This window comes from Macrobrachium nipponense, chromosome 30 (genome assembly GCF_015104395.2).
Source record: "Macrobrachium nipponense isolate FS-2020 chromosome 30, ASM1510439v2, whole genome shotgun sequence".
NCBI lineage: Eukaryota > Metazoa > Arthropoda > Malacostraca > Decapoda > Palaemonidae > Macrobrachium > Macrobrachium nipponense.
Genome location: NC_087218.1, coordinates 31,480,012 through 31,496,574, shown reverse-complemented (window position 1 = coordinate 31,496,574; position 16,563 = coordinate 31,480,012). Strand labels below are relative to the sequence as shown.

General features: G+C 38.4%; 1 protein-coding gene across 5 annotated transcripts in view; it reads left to right on the top strand.

Moving 5' to 3' along the window:
* LOC135202404 (ankyrin-1-like) overlaps positions 1–15,747 on the top strand; it is a 44,716-nt gene extending 28,969 nt beyond the window's left edge. For 4 of the 5 annotated variants that reach the window (XM_064231799.1, XM_064231797.1, XM_064231798.1 and 1 more), the window contains 4 exons: positions 6,847–7,120; positions 7,796–8,003; positions 10,221–10,337; positions 14,804–15,747. In XM_064231799.1, coding sequence (XP_064087869.1) covers positions 6,847–7,120; positions 7,796–8,003; positions 10,221–10,337; positions 14,804–15,553 — 1,349 coding nt within the window. In that variant the 3' untranslated portion in view covers positions 15,554–15,747. Of the gene's footprint in view, positions 1–6,846; positions 7,121–7,795; positions 8,004–10,220; positions 10,338–14,803 lie in introns of those variants that run through there. The other variant, XM_064231800.1, reaches the window with a different exon arrangement.
* The last annotated feature ends 816 nt before the right edge of the window (positions 15,748–16,563 follow it).

Genomic DNA, 16,563 nt, shown 5'->3' with positions numbered 1-16,563 from the left:
GAACGTCAAGGGGATTGCAAGGTGAAGCCCCTACTGGTTTATCACTCCGAGACTCCTCGAGCCTTCAAGGCCCACAAAGTGTTGAAGGAGAAGCTTCCAGTGATGTGGAGGGCTAATGCAAAAGCCTGGGTAACGAGGCTTTTGTTCACCGAGTGGGTAAATCTGTGTTTCGGCCCGACTGTGAAGAGTTTTTTGCAAGAGAAGCGCCTCCCCCTGAAATGTCTGCTGGTGTTGGACAATGCCCCTCCCCACCCTCCTGGCCTCGAGGAAGATATCCTAGCGGAGTATTCCTTCGTTAAGATTCTTTTTCTTCCGCCCAACACCACCCCTCTCCTCCAGCCCATGGACCAGCAAGTGATAGCGAACTTTAAGAAACTGTACACGAAACATCTTTTCAAGAGATGTTTCGACATCACCGATACCACAAACCTCACCTTGCGTGAATTTTGGAAGAAGCATTTCGACATCATCATTTGCATCCGACTCATTGACCAAGCTTGGCAGGAGGTTTCGAGGCGAACCGTGAATTCCTCGTGGAGGAAACTCTGGCCTGATGCCGTATCCGCCCGAGACTTCGAGGGATTCGACGTGGGCGAAGCTGGTGCTGCATATTCAGAAACAGTTGACGATCCCGAAACTGTTTCGCAACCAGATCTTGACGAGATCGTTGCACTCGGCAAGTCCATGGGGCTGGTCGTCGACGAGGACGACATCAACGACCTTCTTGAGGAGCACCAAGAGGAGCTTACGACGGATGACCTGAAGGAGTTGGAGGCCATGCAACATAACGTCGTTCAAGAGGAGTTCTCTAGCAGCGGCGAGGAAGAGGAGGAGGAGCCTATGACAACGGCAGAAATTAAGGATATTCTAGGCGCTTTTCATAAAGTGCAATCGTTTATCAAAAAAAGACACCCCGAAAAGGCTCACACAGGTCGTATGCTTGCACAGTTCGATGACGTTTGCCTGAGTCGTTTCAGGAACATTGTGAAAAGTAGGCAGAAGCAATCTTCCTTGGATCGTTATTTTTTAAAGAGGCCTTCAGCATTAGCAGGAGTAAGCAAAAAGGAAGAACCAAGTGATAAAAAACAGAAAGTTGAAAGCAAAAAGGAAGAACCAAGTGATGAAAAACAGAACGTTGAAAGTGGTGATGAAGTTGAAATTCTGTAAAAAAAAAAAAAAAAAAAAAAAGCCTACGTAAAAGTAAAAAAAAAGTTAAAAATAAAAAAAAATTAAAAAAAAAGTTTTTGCGTAATTTCTAGATTTTTGTAAGTTAAGTGTTACAGTTTTGTTAAGGTGTTTCGTAAATTTTAGTTTTATAGTTTTCCTTAAATTTTTTATGTGTTTTCGTAAAGTTAAGTGTACGTACGTACGTACGTACGTTATCTGCCGTTTGTCCTCCTCCTCCTCTGCCGCCACTATCGGAGATAGCCTCACTCGAAAGGTAAGCTTCCACATTTTACGTTACAGTAATAATATTTCTTGTACACTAATATACACTTTATTTACAGGTTTTGCATTTTTATTCTTAATTTAGGTATTGAATGGTCCAAATTGTTGTAGTATTTCATTGTTTATTTGTCAATTTAGCTTTATTATGAAATTTAATGGGGTGTTTTTGGAGGGCTTGGAACGGATTAGCCATTTTACATGTAAAATGTGTTCCAAGATACGAAAAACTCATTATACGAAGGCCGCCTCGGAACGGATTAATTTCGTATCTCGAGGTACCATATCTGTTTGAGGCTCGAGGTGAGGATGGCAGGTTCATTCTTGCCAAGATTCTTGGACATGATGTGTCGTACAATGCAAGAGGTATTTTTAGATTTATTTCAGAAGCAGGTCTTCTGAAAGCTATTTAACTTTTACAATGACATATTTGCTTCTATGGTTTTAATTGAATATACTTTTATTCTTTATTTATAATAAACGATATCGGCGTCAATGACCTTCGATGTCAGGATGCCAGAAAACTTCCAATCATTCATTCATTCCCCACCTTAGACAAGAAAGTGGGCATCTCACAAGGAAATGCTGTTTGCTCATTTTCTTTGGGATTTCTAGCCAAAACTAGTCAATTTCCCATCCTTGGCCTCGCTCTTTTATGATTAAGAGCTTGTCTAATATTTTAGGTCCAAGAGATCAAGAGATTGTGTCCTGTGAGAACTCTCAAGTATTACCTCCATAGGACAGCGGGAATACATGGATCTTCAACTTCCTTAAGGTATTCTATGAAGAATCCCGCACAACCTCTGTCAAAGAATGCCCTGGCATTCTTCCTTGGAGACATCATTGCTGAAGCTCATACCTCTCTTGGAGAGAGGTTATTATCCCGTTAGAGTGTAGGAATTTTGTGCTAAATTGATTGTTTTGCATTTGCATATTTTAGGTGATAAATGAATGAAAAAATAGGGGTTGAATATTTTGTACTGTTTTGGGGGCTCCAATTAGTGGGGGAGTTCCCCAGTATGCCATAATCTTTAAGTTGGGTTCTAGGTTTGTGATTTTAGTGTCCAGGGTAGAGTTTTTTGGGGTGTCTGGTTCAATTACTGTGGTTAGAAAGTGATTTGAACTAAGTTTTATAAGTTTAAGTCCCCCCCATCCCCCAGTGTAATATCATATACCATTCAAATGCGAGTAACGGCAAAAGACAAACAATTTCATATACAATGCACCTTTCACTTTATCCCATAAAAAATAAATAATTGTAGATTTATAATAGAGGAATTAGTAAAATACTGAAAGCACTTCATAAATATAATCCTTACTGATATGTTCATGAGCGTAAATTTGATAAAAACTCATGGTAAAAATAAAAATAGTACTGCATTTCTGTGTGCCCATCATAGTTTAAAAAAAATATATACTTGTAAATTCATGATATAGAAATTAGTAAATTACTGAATACCACTACAAAAATGTCATCCTTACTAATATGTTCATGAGATTAAATTTTGTAAAAGCTCTTGACGAAAACCACAATAGTGTACTGCAATGTACCCATAACATTTCTCTTGCTCATATAAACAAAAGAAATCTGTGTAGATTCATATGTACAGGAATTAGAATATTGTGTAAAAATAATCTTTACTATGTTGATTAGAGTAAAAAAAACTAATGATAAAAAATAAAATACTGCAATTTTCCCATCACACTTCTTTTGATCACATAAACAAAATTATTCAAGGATTAGTAACGTACTAAATGACACTGCAAAAATATAGTTCTTGCTATTGTGTTCATGGGTGTAAATTATGCAAAAAATTATAACAACAAAATTATTGAATTGCAATGTATCCATCACCTTTCTTTTGATTTCAGATACAAAATAAATCCTGGCAGTTTCATAAACCAATGGAATTGGTTAATTATTAAAAGCCACTACATAAATGTAATTTTTAGTTCTAACTTCATCCATGCAAATCTTGAAAACAAACCAGATATAAAGCAAATAGTACTACTGTATAGAAATATAAGTCACTATTTATCTATTATCTTCAGGATACTTAAAAGTTTTAGCTTTTATATCTCTTTATATTCTTCAGTATCAGTATCACATTTATTTTGGCTGACATTTTCACATCCTTGGTTGTGGCACTTACAAATGGGAGTGCATGGGAGGCCGTTCTTCATACAAGTACACTTGCGAGCACAGAGAGAGGATTTACAGCCACATTTTATCAGCTCTAATACCACCTCTGGAACTGGTAGTTCATGACACTTCAGAGGGAATAAGGAACCTTCTTTGACTCAATTTGAAATATTCAATGATTCACCTCTTCTTTGTATTACCCACAGACTATCACCCTAGTCAGCTCCAGTAAAATTGTATACCCTAATGAGACCTTTACACTTCTGAGAAGTTATGCCTCTCACTCTCTCAATTACAATAATCTTTCTGCACTTGTTCCACCTTGCAGTGCGGAATCCCAAGGTGTTTGAAGGTCGCAAATGTCCATGTGTTATGAGATCAATGAGGAGGACCAACACATCTGTGTCTAGAGAGGAAACAACGATATGTTTGTTTGCACAGTTCTTGGTACTGTGAAGAAAATGAGGGGGATCTGCATGCTCATGGGTAAGGAAATCATCCTCAAGACTATGGGGTGTGTTGATCCTAATGCTGGTGTCATATGAGACAATTAGTCGTAGATCCTTCCCTTGAAAGTCCTCAAGTATTCCTCTGGCAAGGAGCCTTACAAGTTGCTCTTGGTCTTGGAACGGGACAAGAAGTTCCACAGAGAAACAGTCATAATGTTCATCTCATCATGGATCTCATATCCAATGTTTGAAGCTTCTTTTGATGTAGCTCTCTTTGTTCATGCTTTCATGCTTTCTCTTTTAGACTGATCGGAAGATATTGAGAAAAAAAGTACTCTGCAGTGTAATGTTACTGATGAAATCATCATTTAAGTTTTTTATTTTGTTCGTCCCTGGAGTTTTGCTCATTGCCTGTAGTACAACCATTGCATCCAAAATTAAATATGGTGATGTGGGTTGGTGAGCAGAATCTGGATTTGAATTCGAATAGCTTCAGAGTTGGGTCTGAAGGCAGTGGTTGAGAGGGCTGTGTCTTAGTGGTGTACATGACACTGGCCTTGTTACTTACGAGGAGGAGTGACCCATCAGGAGCAAACAGAACAGGTATCACCGAGATCTCTTAAGTGCCAATTGGTTTCTCAAGATTAGGTAAGGCTGTGGGCCTTGTCTGACAAATTACCAGGCATCTAACAGTATGATCCCAATCCTCTCACAGTTTGATGACCTTGTCCCCAACTTTCACCTTACTCATCATCATCATCCAATTCCCATGTCTTCATCATCCAACTGCTGAATGTCTTAAACTTTGACCTGGTCATTTAATCCCAAATGGATATTTTGGATCCTTTAAGTAGGTGCTTATCTACTTTATTCTTATACAGCTCTTTTCCCAGAGTTGGGTTGTTTAGGATGTCATACTTGGGTATATCTGGGATAACTGTCAAAGAGCAAATATTATTGAGGTACATAGTCATTGTGTAAGGGTTTCCATTACAATGAAGAGTAATTTGATTCCTTACTCTTAGTGTATTTTGGCTAGGTCTGATGCACATAATATATCTCCTGCCAGCTGGTTGTGCTCTTTCTCATTAGCTGCTGACACCTGGAAAGGCAGGATATATTTCTGTACCAGTCGTGCAAGGTCAGGTGCTGTAGTGATAAATCTATTTAGAGAAACTTCACTCTGATTGATGCTTGGCAGTGAACCGTGCTTCCTAAGAACTTTTATTTCCTGCTCCAATGCTTGGCCTGTGAAGATGTTGCAGAATGCCTGCACTGACTTATTCACAACAAAGTCGCCGTTCTTGAGGGCTTCCCATGTTGTAGGATCATCTTCTTTTAGATGATACACATTTCTTTTATAACATAGTGACTTTGAACTCCGGTGATATTCTAACCATCAAAACTGAACTTGTCTCCAGAATCCTATTCCAAACACCAAGACAATTACTTTAGCTGGGGATGGGAGGAGGTCGCTAACACAGATAATGGATCCCTTAAATTGGTGACTCTGACCTCAGATAGCCACCTATTCATCATAAATGAGCTCAGGGCCCTAAAAAACATATTCTAACCATAAATAATAAGGTTAGGCTGGCTAAGAGCCATGATACTGATAGTTAAATTTTGCAATGCACTGGCCAAGGTAAAGTACCCCCCAAAATATAGTAAAGTGTTACGAAAAAATTCAACCCCTATATTTCAGTTTCTACATGCAATAAGGTAGTAAAAAAGTAGAAAAAAAATAAATTTCGGCACAAAATTCCTACGACAACCCTTTTTCGTACATATAGCAATGCACTATTATGTAAAGTGAAAACTCATGAAATTAGAGCTGTAGCCACTTCCATGGCAATATCGCAAACGACCTTTTGAGGTGTAAGTCGGTTTTTGCATTGCATTATTTAAAGGAAGTAGAAACTATTTATGATAATTGCAGTACATTGGGTCTCTTCTCTGTGGCCAGCGTGGTGTTGGGGGAGGAAGCATTCCTTCCTTCCTTTCTCCACCTTGAATCATGGAGTTGGATTTTATGGGAGTCTGGGAGTACTGTGTACCTGAGTACCCTCCAGTTTTTATGGTTGGGTAGTGGTTTGTTTTTAAATTTTGGTGGTATTACGTAGCATATGTCATTGGTTATTTGTTATGTACTGAGCCCCGGGCAGGGGCAACTTGTCATTCTTGTTAGCAATTAGAATCATCCTTGCTACAAGGCACCCACTATAATGTATGTGACCCTCGGTTTTACTACTGTGCCACTATGGAATAAAAGAGCTCTATCCAGAGCCAGTCTTCCTGTAGCAGCTTGTTTATCAGATAAGGAACAAGAAGCATTATTAGAATGCTAGCAATTTTCTATTCTCATTACATTACCTTTTCTTAATGTGTTAGATTAGATCTGTTCATGCATCCCACTTCCTATCAATGTGGGAATCAGCTGTGTAATTACTTGGTAAGTTACTTATATAAAATGACATTTTTTTTATAAAATTAGGTTTTACATATACTTACCAAGTAATTACATGAACAGAGCCTTCCCTCCTCCCATCGAATGAACCTAAGGCATAAACAAATTGAAGCCTTTTTTGCTAGCTGTTCTTCTCTTTCCCCAAAAGTAGGTGGGGCTAGTCACCTAGCCTCTAGAAAATAATGCTACGAGCTAATTTCAAAAATCTAGCTGCCGATTCTAGAAACTTTTAGCGATGTAATTATTTGGTAATTATATATAAAACAATTTTATTAAGAAATGTCATGTTTTATTGAACAAAATCTTCATAGAAACCATGATAATTTTTTTTTTCTCTTCAGATGACGGCTGCGCCACTGAGGGTCCATTTGAGTCACAAACCCACAAAATACGACCAGATGCGCTCGAGTATACAGAAGATGATTTGAAGTGGAAAAGGGATCACCCTGTTTCATTTATGGTATTGCACCAGCGTCTTTGCATGCTCGTCCATCCTCTTATCAATATGTGGCTACTTCACAGGTGGACGTCATATATGTGCGTCATGGTCTTAGGACATCTGATGGTGGAGTTTCTTTTCACCTTATCCCTTACTCTATGCATGGCAGTTATAGAGTAAGTAATTACTGCTTCCAGTTTTGCTTTCAAAGTACCTTTAACAGCAGGTACTGTTAAAGTGAGCTAAGGTTTCTTGAATATATGATAGCAAAGGTAATTAATTCATTAATGAAATTAATGTACTTTTTTATTTATGGTATAAGATAGCTTGAATTTTGATATTTATTACATTAAATTTTGATGTATAATTACTGCACTTAGCGATGTGGGCTAAATCTCAAATACCTCATTTATTTGGTTGCGTTTGGGCATTTATTACTAGTCTTGATCTGCTGCTAACAGTAATTGGTATCTGTAATGATAAATACACTTATTGTACATTTTCATTCTATCATACTGTATATAGTTTTTTACTGAACTCTAATGGCTTTTTTTAACTTATTTTTTAAAACTTATTTTGAGACTTGTGGTACAGGTACACAAAAGTGAAATAATACAGTCTCATGGAAGGCCTGATTATGTCTGTATGACATTTATGCATAACAGAATATGACATATCCATTACACTGTACACAGGTATTGAGATCTGGGTCTAAAAGATGGTCTTTATTTTAATAACCCACGGAGGATATCAGATGAATCGGTCAAAAATGTTAAAACAAGAAAGTATTCAAGACATTAATAACAGCTACAGCTCAGCAAGGAAGTAATGCACATTTTATTTTATTGCAGCAACTGGTATCATATGCAAAACAGGTGTAATATGACAAAGGATGAAATTTGCCGCCTGAATTATCAGAACATGTCAGTCGAATTAGCATCACTCCAGGAGAACTTAATGGACTGTAATTCTTCTGTGACCTTAAAACGAGGCTGTTGGATAGCGTTTGCCTTGACATTAGGAGTGCTACTAGCCAAAGAACTTTACACCTGGTGGAGAGTAAGTCCAGAAACTGTATCATGTTCTCCATGTCAGGTTTCAGCCTTTCAGAGCAATGAGATTTCTGCCCAGCTGTGTTTATGCTATGCGACATTTTCATTGCTCGTTCTGGTAAAGTAATTTTTTACGTATACTGACACTCGGTGTCATTCAAAGCTAAATAGTTTTATTTCATTGCAGTGAATTTATAAAATGAAAATAACAAAAGCAAAAAGTCATAATGATGAGTGGATATTATTAGACTATGCAGGTTGCCATAAAACAAATACGTCACAGTAATAGATATAAGGAACTGCACTACGCAGAAGATAGGTAAATCACCTTTCAGATGATTAATAGTCCACAGTTGAGTGAATAGAGAATGATACAGAAATGTCGAATTCTCAACATCATTGTTTGTTTAACAATGAATTTTGTTGGTCTACCTCCTGCGTAAATATTTTTATTCATAGTAGGATACTTACTGGGGCCATTTAGAGAGAGAGAGAGAGAGAGACATTGGGCCTGATCATTCACAGGGTCATGCTTTTCCAACTGTGAGGGATATGGACCAGTCATCTTCATCTCCCACATGAACCTTTTTTCACGTGTGTGTGTGTGTGTGTGTTGGGCATAAATTGAGTCGTAAGTTTCTTGGATTCTGAACCTACCTTCACACCTCATGTGCCTGATAAGTGTCCATTGTTTGGAATTTCTGATTTGCATTACAAATCATTGGTTAATGGAATTTCCTTCTGTTGTTGATGCTACAGTTACTGCTGTAAAACCGTCCCTTAATCCTTTATGGAAAGTAGATGAACTTCTTGTATTATGGCTTTCACTTTTTTCCTCATTGAATGCTTCTTTGTCATTGCTTTCTCTTATAAATTGTAATTCAGGCTGTTTATAATTAATGGGTTTATATGTTCATATAAACAGATGAAGATTTTACAAGAAATTATACTTTCCTATAAATCTATTACTCATAAACTTGCAGTGCTCTCCTCCCTTCCCCACACTCTTCCTCACCGAGGTTGGCATGGAAGAATAAGATGGTGCCTTCTGGAGTCTTAAAACAAGGTCTGGGCATGTGCACTGGGTTGTTTGGTCTTTCAAGAACCACAAAGTTGTTGTGGCTAGTTGCTGTTTACAGGAAAAAAAAAAGTTCCTCGTTAGACAAGTGGGTTACGTGCTCGACTAGTGATTCGGTAGTCCGAAGTTCGATTCCCCACTCGGTCAAAGTGGAATCAGAGGAATTTATTTCTGGTGATTAGCAATTCATTTCTCGATTGATGTGGTTTGGAACCCACAATAAGCTGTAGGTCCCATTGCTAGGTAACCAATTGGTTCCTAGCCACATAAAACATATCTTATCCTTCGGGCCAGCCCTAAGAGATATGTTAATCAGCTCAGTGGTCTGGTTAAACTAGGATATGCTTAACTCTTTACATGGAATAAAGCTGTTTTACATCTAGTGATATTGTAGAAAAAGTGTTTTATCATAACAACATATCTCAGTGATAGCTCTTAATTTTCTTCCCTGCATTGTTGAACATAAATGGCAATAATATTTTTTTCTAGCAGCAATTCTAGTTGGACAGTGCTTATCATCTCTGCTACCTAAGAGTATTGCAGAACTGCCTTATGTGCATTCTTCTTTTCCCAACAACAAAATTTCTTGCAGTGCTGTTTTGAATATTTAGCATTCTAGTTTTCAATGTGTACTTGTGTATCCTGACTTCTGATGACCACAACTCCCCTTACAGTGTGCCTTGTACTGCATTACTGTATTAAAGGGTCTTCCACCTCCCAGGTGCATTACATTACTTTCTTTTACTTTTGATCCCTCTTATTGATCTTCTCCCATTAAGGTGTCTAAGTTCGTTAACTTCATCCTGCTAGTTTTCACCTTTTGTGAAGAGAAAATCTTTTTGGCAAGCCCTTCAAGATTCTAGAAATGTGACTTATGATTAAACTACTTTCTATCTATGATTAATAATAATTTCCATCTGAGTATTTTATTTCTCCAGAATGGGAACAGATGCTGACTGGAAGAATAATAAGGCCTTTATTTTAAAATATTCTCTGTTGGTTCCCCCTTGAAGTACCCAAGTAACAGCTATAGTAAGACAGTGTTTTGTAATTCACAAAAAATAAAAGTGGTGTTACAGTATTCATTTTTAGAAATAGTCACGGCCACGAACATTGAATTTTGTTTCCTTGTATTTTTATTCACAGCTGAAAACTTCATACTTCTCCTACATTGAACACAAAATACGTATCATAAGGATGTTTTTCACCATGTTTATTCTGATAGAGTTTGAGGCCTGTGGAAACAAGCATATGGTCTTGCAAGTAAGTACTTTTCAATTTTGCATCGAATATTCAAAAAGACTTGTTAGTGTATTTGAGTAGAAACTTAGAGACAAGAAATAGATTGTGCAGAATTGGTACTTAATCATTTTTGCTGAATCCACTAGTCAATAGTTTGGCTCTCTTGATTAAACTGACGGGAAAATACGGCCATTGTTACAGCTTTAATTGCAATTGTGGTAAGTTTCACGTATGAGCTTCAACTGATATGTTCACGCATAAGTGATAGCATAATAAATCTTGGAAACTTGCAGTACTTTTTTTAACTTTAACTTTGTTTTGGGCTGATAATTTGTCTTAACAGTTATCTTTCAGAAATAGTTTCTTGTTAGTTGGGCCACCTATAGCAGTTCCGTGACCGTGGAGGGTGAAGGTTCATTTCTCATTGGATTTGTCATCTATGAAGGTTAAAAAATTAGCCGGGGTGCCCTTCACAAAAATGTGGAGATATTTTGTGAGAGACCTATATCCAAAATGGCTACTGTCAGCCAAGCTGAAAATTAACTTTTTAACGGTTTGGCCCAGTGTTGCATAATACATGGATTCAAGATTACTTGAGTCAAGAAATTCATAAATGATGTAGATTTATTGATTTTACCTACTCTTAACCTTCAAATTCAAGATGGCTGCGAATTATTGGCTCTTTAGATGTCAATTTTCTAAAATCGTCATATAGAGGTTTTAGGTTCAAGTGAAAGCTCTGCTCATACTGAGCGCAGTTATGGACAGTAAAATTACACATATGTCATCAGATGTCTGGAGTGGAACGAATGACAGCTGGGAGACAGAGAAGATTCTTTAGATTGGTGTTCTTTTTATTGAGAATTTTCTTTTAATATAAACTAAAATGAGTCTCCACACTTACTCCTCTCTTTGTCACTACTAACTAATCTCATCTGAGGAGCAGTCATGAGGTGTGAGCTTGCTGGGGCATTGGCAGCAGGGTGTGATGCACTGGTCAACAAACACCTCAAATTCACTAGTTCCCAGCCATGACCAATGGGAGAAGGATGCTCTTGCAGGTTGTAATGGAGCTGACAATATGTAAGGCAGTTTGTCCTTGGCATATGAAGATTCAGAGTCTCATTAGGTGGGAGATGGATTGTACACATATTCTTCAGTTTGTGCCATTTGGAAGCTATGGCCCACCCATAGTTCACATCTGCACTCTCAACATAAATGATAAGAGAGGACAAATGCCTTCATATCTGCCCTGACTTCATGTTTTAATTCCAGACTCTCAGCCACTTGTCACAGGAGCTCTCTTGCCTCAGAATTGATCTTCACCTTCTCCAACACCTTCTTCCCATGACCATAGAACCCTGAGGTGTGGTCACTGCCAGTGATTACATGGAGAGGGAGAGATATGAATGATATCTGCAACCTCTTCTGAGTGCATGTCACGGCAGTTGATTAACGCATGGTGGCGTTTAATCAGCAATCACCCCTGACTTGCTGCGAGACATAAGCTATTTGGAAATTCACATCTGTGTCCTCGCAGTCTAGTACAACAGGTCCAGTGTACTTACTGGCTCTCACTTTCCATAGGCAGAGAGCAGTATTGTATCTGCTTCTGAATGTCTAAAGACATAGACCCCATTAGCCACACCAGTGCTCAGATTGGTTGACGTTTCTCCCTTGTAGTACTTGATGTCACTCTGCACCTGGCCCACTTGTTTTTTCAGCTGTTCCTTTACAAGTTTCTGTAGGCTGACCTTGTTTCCGGAATTGGCCATGAATTGGTTGAACTCAGCGGCACCTGGAAACCTGTCTTTAGGCTTGGGGAAAACATTTGGGCCTTTTGGATATTTTGCTGACTGGCAATAGTGCTCATCATCCTTGATGCTGAAAGGCAGGTCACATATGTCACTGATAAGGATGATGAGGCAAGCATTGCCATGCTGTGAGAAGATTATAGCAGAGGTTTTATCCAAGTAGTTACCCCAGTGGTACTCAGAACCGTTCTGCTTCCAAGACTCATGGTCTGCAGGTGTAGGAGAGGCAAGCCACCAGATCAACCCCATGTCCACAAGGCTAATGCAGTCTCTTGGTTTTTCACTTTCTGGGTATAATTTGAAGAGCTCTAACAGCTTGCTCCTCACAGTCTTGATCCATCTACATTGTAGAGTGAAAGGCACACCTTAGTCACTCTCCTCTCAAGGGCTGATTCAAGTTGGACTATTCCTGATCCCTCTGCAAGGTCCACTAGGGTTGCCAGCCCCAATCTCTCCATATCAGCAACCTTCATCTGAGCACTGGTGTACAGATTATTTCTCCAGTGAAATTCCACCTCTTAATCCTGTGAATGGTTGCAGTGAGAAGTTTGTTCTTTGTGAAAACTCACTCTTGCAGGAAGGTTTCAACCTGAGCTTGGCCATCTGGAATTGTAGTCTTCAGGTCATGCGCTAACTCTGGCGAGGCAACCAGGCCAGACTGTAGTGACCTCAGTGTAGGTGAAGAGATGTCAAAAGGGCTCAGCTTCAAAATCTTTCATGAATGCCAGAGGGTCCTGAACTGCTTTCTCATCCTTCTACATCCCTGCTGGCTGGCATTCTACATGCTTCCTATGGTGGCACTGGCACTTGAGGCTCTGTTTCACAGTAGACTGTACCCTTGCAATGTTGTTTTTCTTGTTGTTGAGAACAGTTGCTTCTCATTCAGTAGGAGTTGAATCCATCCTTGCTTTAGCTTCGAATTCAGATTCATAGTTGTTTCTATCCAAAGGTGGAGTGGAAGACAGGGGTAAGGTATCCCTGTCATTGACTGAGTGACGTGAATGCTGAAGAATGCCATTTCCCCATCTGACAGCAAAGAGAGTAATGTCCAATAATCTGGCAACCACCTTCCACAATCATGGTTGTCATATGCCATCAGTCCTGGCAGCATGTTATATATTGACAGTAGGTACTCTACCATTTCTTGAATGACATACATCAAGACATTGTACAAGTGGGTTGGTCATTACCAAGAACAAGACCCACAGGTCCCCCTTGTCTGTGCCAGGTTTCTCATAAACTCTGTTGACCAACTCCTTTAAATCACTATCTTCCTCAAGATCCTTGTGGGCTTTCTGTAGAGTCTCCTATGTTGTATATACTTGTTTCCATGGCAAGCCGAAGGTTTATGTCAGTCGACATAAGTTGATTGACAGCTAATGTTAACATTGGCTAGCTAACAATAAAATTACCTAACTTAGCTAACACTAATTATCAATGATAACACCTGAACATGATATTATCTCTAACTGTCATACATTCATGATGATAAAATTCTCTTTGGACTATTGAATAATGTTGAGCATAAGAACTTACCCCAAAGCAGCAAGGAATTTTCTCATGATATGAGCGTTTGGCAAAGTAAACATTAGAGCGAGTGCTCTCACATCACTTGGATGTGGGACTGGGTCTGCTTTGTTGAATTACTGCAGAAGACAACTTCAGAGATATTTTATGCTATTGAAGAGCATTAAATTATTTTCCAGTTCATATTGAAGTGATGGGTCCAATGACCAACTTAGTTCAGGTAACCAATGGAAAAGATAGCAAACGTTGTTTTGGATCAACCACAAACCTTGATCTTTTTTTACATTTGAGATAACTTCTATGTAACTTGCTTGATTTTTAATGTCCATAGCTGAACTCAGTTTGAGCAGAGCTTTCATTTGAGCCTAAAATTAATGATCTATGACGATTTTGAAAACTGCCATTTAGAGCCAACAATTGGCGACCAATTTGAATTTGAAGGTCAAAATTAGGTCAGATCAATAATTCTACATTATTTATGAATTTCTTGACTCAGAATCCATGTTAATATTATGCAGCACTGTGGGCCAAACCACTAAAATGTTCATTTCCAGCTTGGCTGACGGTAGCCATATTGGATATAGGGGTCTCACAAAATTTCCCCACATTTTTGTAAGGGGCACCCCGGCTAATTTTTTTCTTTAACCTTCATAGACGATAAATCCAATGAGAAATGAGCCTTCAGTCTCCATGGTCATGGAACTGCTTTAGATGCCCCAACTAGTATGTGTCTGGAAAGATTCTTTTTAAAGATTGAATGGCACAGAAATTGCATTTACTTTGATTTTTTATCTGATTCTCAAATTAGATAAAAATGCAAGTAAATTTTGAAATCACTTTAGCTGTACTCAGTAATCCTCTTGATATTTATAATGTTGTAAGTGGTTTTCTGCATTCAGGGATTTGGTCATGTGTGTTATACATCAAATACCAATGGGCCAGGGGCTACTCACCTAGGAGAAGACAAAGCTTTTTTGAAAAATAAATTTTCTCATCTATGCATAGGTTTCCAATTGTGGAGCATTGGTAAGCACTCCTGAAACTTTTGCAGAACTACTTAACAGGTACGATCATTGTTTTTGCTCAACTTTCATCCACAAAACAAAGCCTTGTTCTCCATTTGAGAAACTTACGTATTTCTTTCAGGTATGGAGATGGCAGTTTGGCATCATCGGACTTTTGCTGACTTGGCTGCACTCTCTCAATACGCTGAACCAAATACCCAAGTTCTCTATTTTCATGCCGGTGACAAGAAGGTTCATCAAGAGTTTCTTCATGGTTTTGATATACATATTTAGTATTATGTTTGTGTTTGCTTTCATTTTTCATCTTCTTCTATCAAACCAACCGGCATTCTCGAGTATTACTGAAGCTATGGTAAAAACTACACTGTGGATGCTGCAAGATTTAGCCTATGACAACACTTTCATATTTACTGAAAAATATCCTCTCCAGTACCCGACACTTATCAAATGTTTGTTTCTAGTATTTGTTACTTTTCTTGGAGGTTTCATTGCTAATTTCATCATCACCCAACCCTCAAATCAGTTTGATATATTCAGAGAAAAAGCATGCTTTCACAGAGCTGAAAATCGAGTTCAGCTTTTTTTCAAGTATGATATAATCTTTCCGTATTTCCGGAGAGTTAAGACAAAGGTTAAAGTAACAGAAATTGAAGGGAAAAAAAGTCCTCATGTAGTTTTCATGAGAAAGTTACTCATGTTTGATAATAAGGAAGACCCAAAACCTATCTCACAAATTGATTTACTCCAGAAAGATGTAAAAAACCTCAATGAACAAATTTCAAGTCTGATTGCAATTAATAACAAGTATCTTGAAGAAATGACCGATCTGAAACATCAAGTAAGTATTTTAACGAAAATTACGATAAAGTAAAAGAATATCTTAATTATTTCGAGTGTTTGATAGTGCGCTTGATATTTTATTCAAGATTTCATAGTGGATGTAACAATATCCCATCTAAAACTTTTCAAAGATTGCAAAATTTATGTATGTTTCTAGGATAGAGAACGATATAGAGTAGTTGTACAACCCAAATAAAGAATATATCAAACTATAAACACACAAAAGGTATTGGCACTTTTTTCCTTTCTGACTCTCATGTTATTTGAACCCAGCTGAGAGTACGACATCCCACCAGTCTCAAGTTTCTTTATCAAATTGAGTCATTTGACACAGTAGATTCAACAAACAAGTAATTTTGGCTCACTATGAAGAGTAGGGCTATCAAATTTTCGTCATAGACTCCCCTCTTCCCCAGGAAGGTTTCAGTCAAAATCCGAAATTTGAGGGCCATTTCTAAGGGGTAATAACACCTCTTTTTTTATACGCCCTCATTTTTTACAACTTTCGGAGTTGGCATCGATGTAGAAGTTTTTCTATAGGTACAAACAGGCTCCCCACAATATGGTGGCTATAAGGCACCCTCTGTAGTAAGGGGGGGGCGAACCCCCTGGGAATGGGGTCCAGGGGTTTCCCACAATATTAGGGGGCAGGAGACCTACGCCCCTTTGACTTACCGACCAGGGGAGAAGGGGGTCGTAGCCTACCTACCCCACCTTGATAGCAGGGGGCACAACCTCCCCCCCTTCGGGAATTAGGGCGCAAAGGGCTTGGTCTGAGGATTTTGTGATGAAGTTCCATTTACATTAGCCATATCATTGGCATTTTGAAATACATGCTAGCCCGTGGATGTTGTGTATGCTATCAGTTTTTCCAATTAGTGAATTTGATATTTCTTTGTGCTCTGCAGATTCCATTGCTTTTTTCTATTCATTAACCTTCCTTCATTTTGCATACCATTGTACGTATATGACTGAATATGCCCGAATTTCCTTATGAAAGTGAATTATGTTCTCTTGCAAAATTTTATTAATTTCTTTAAT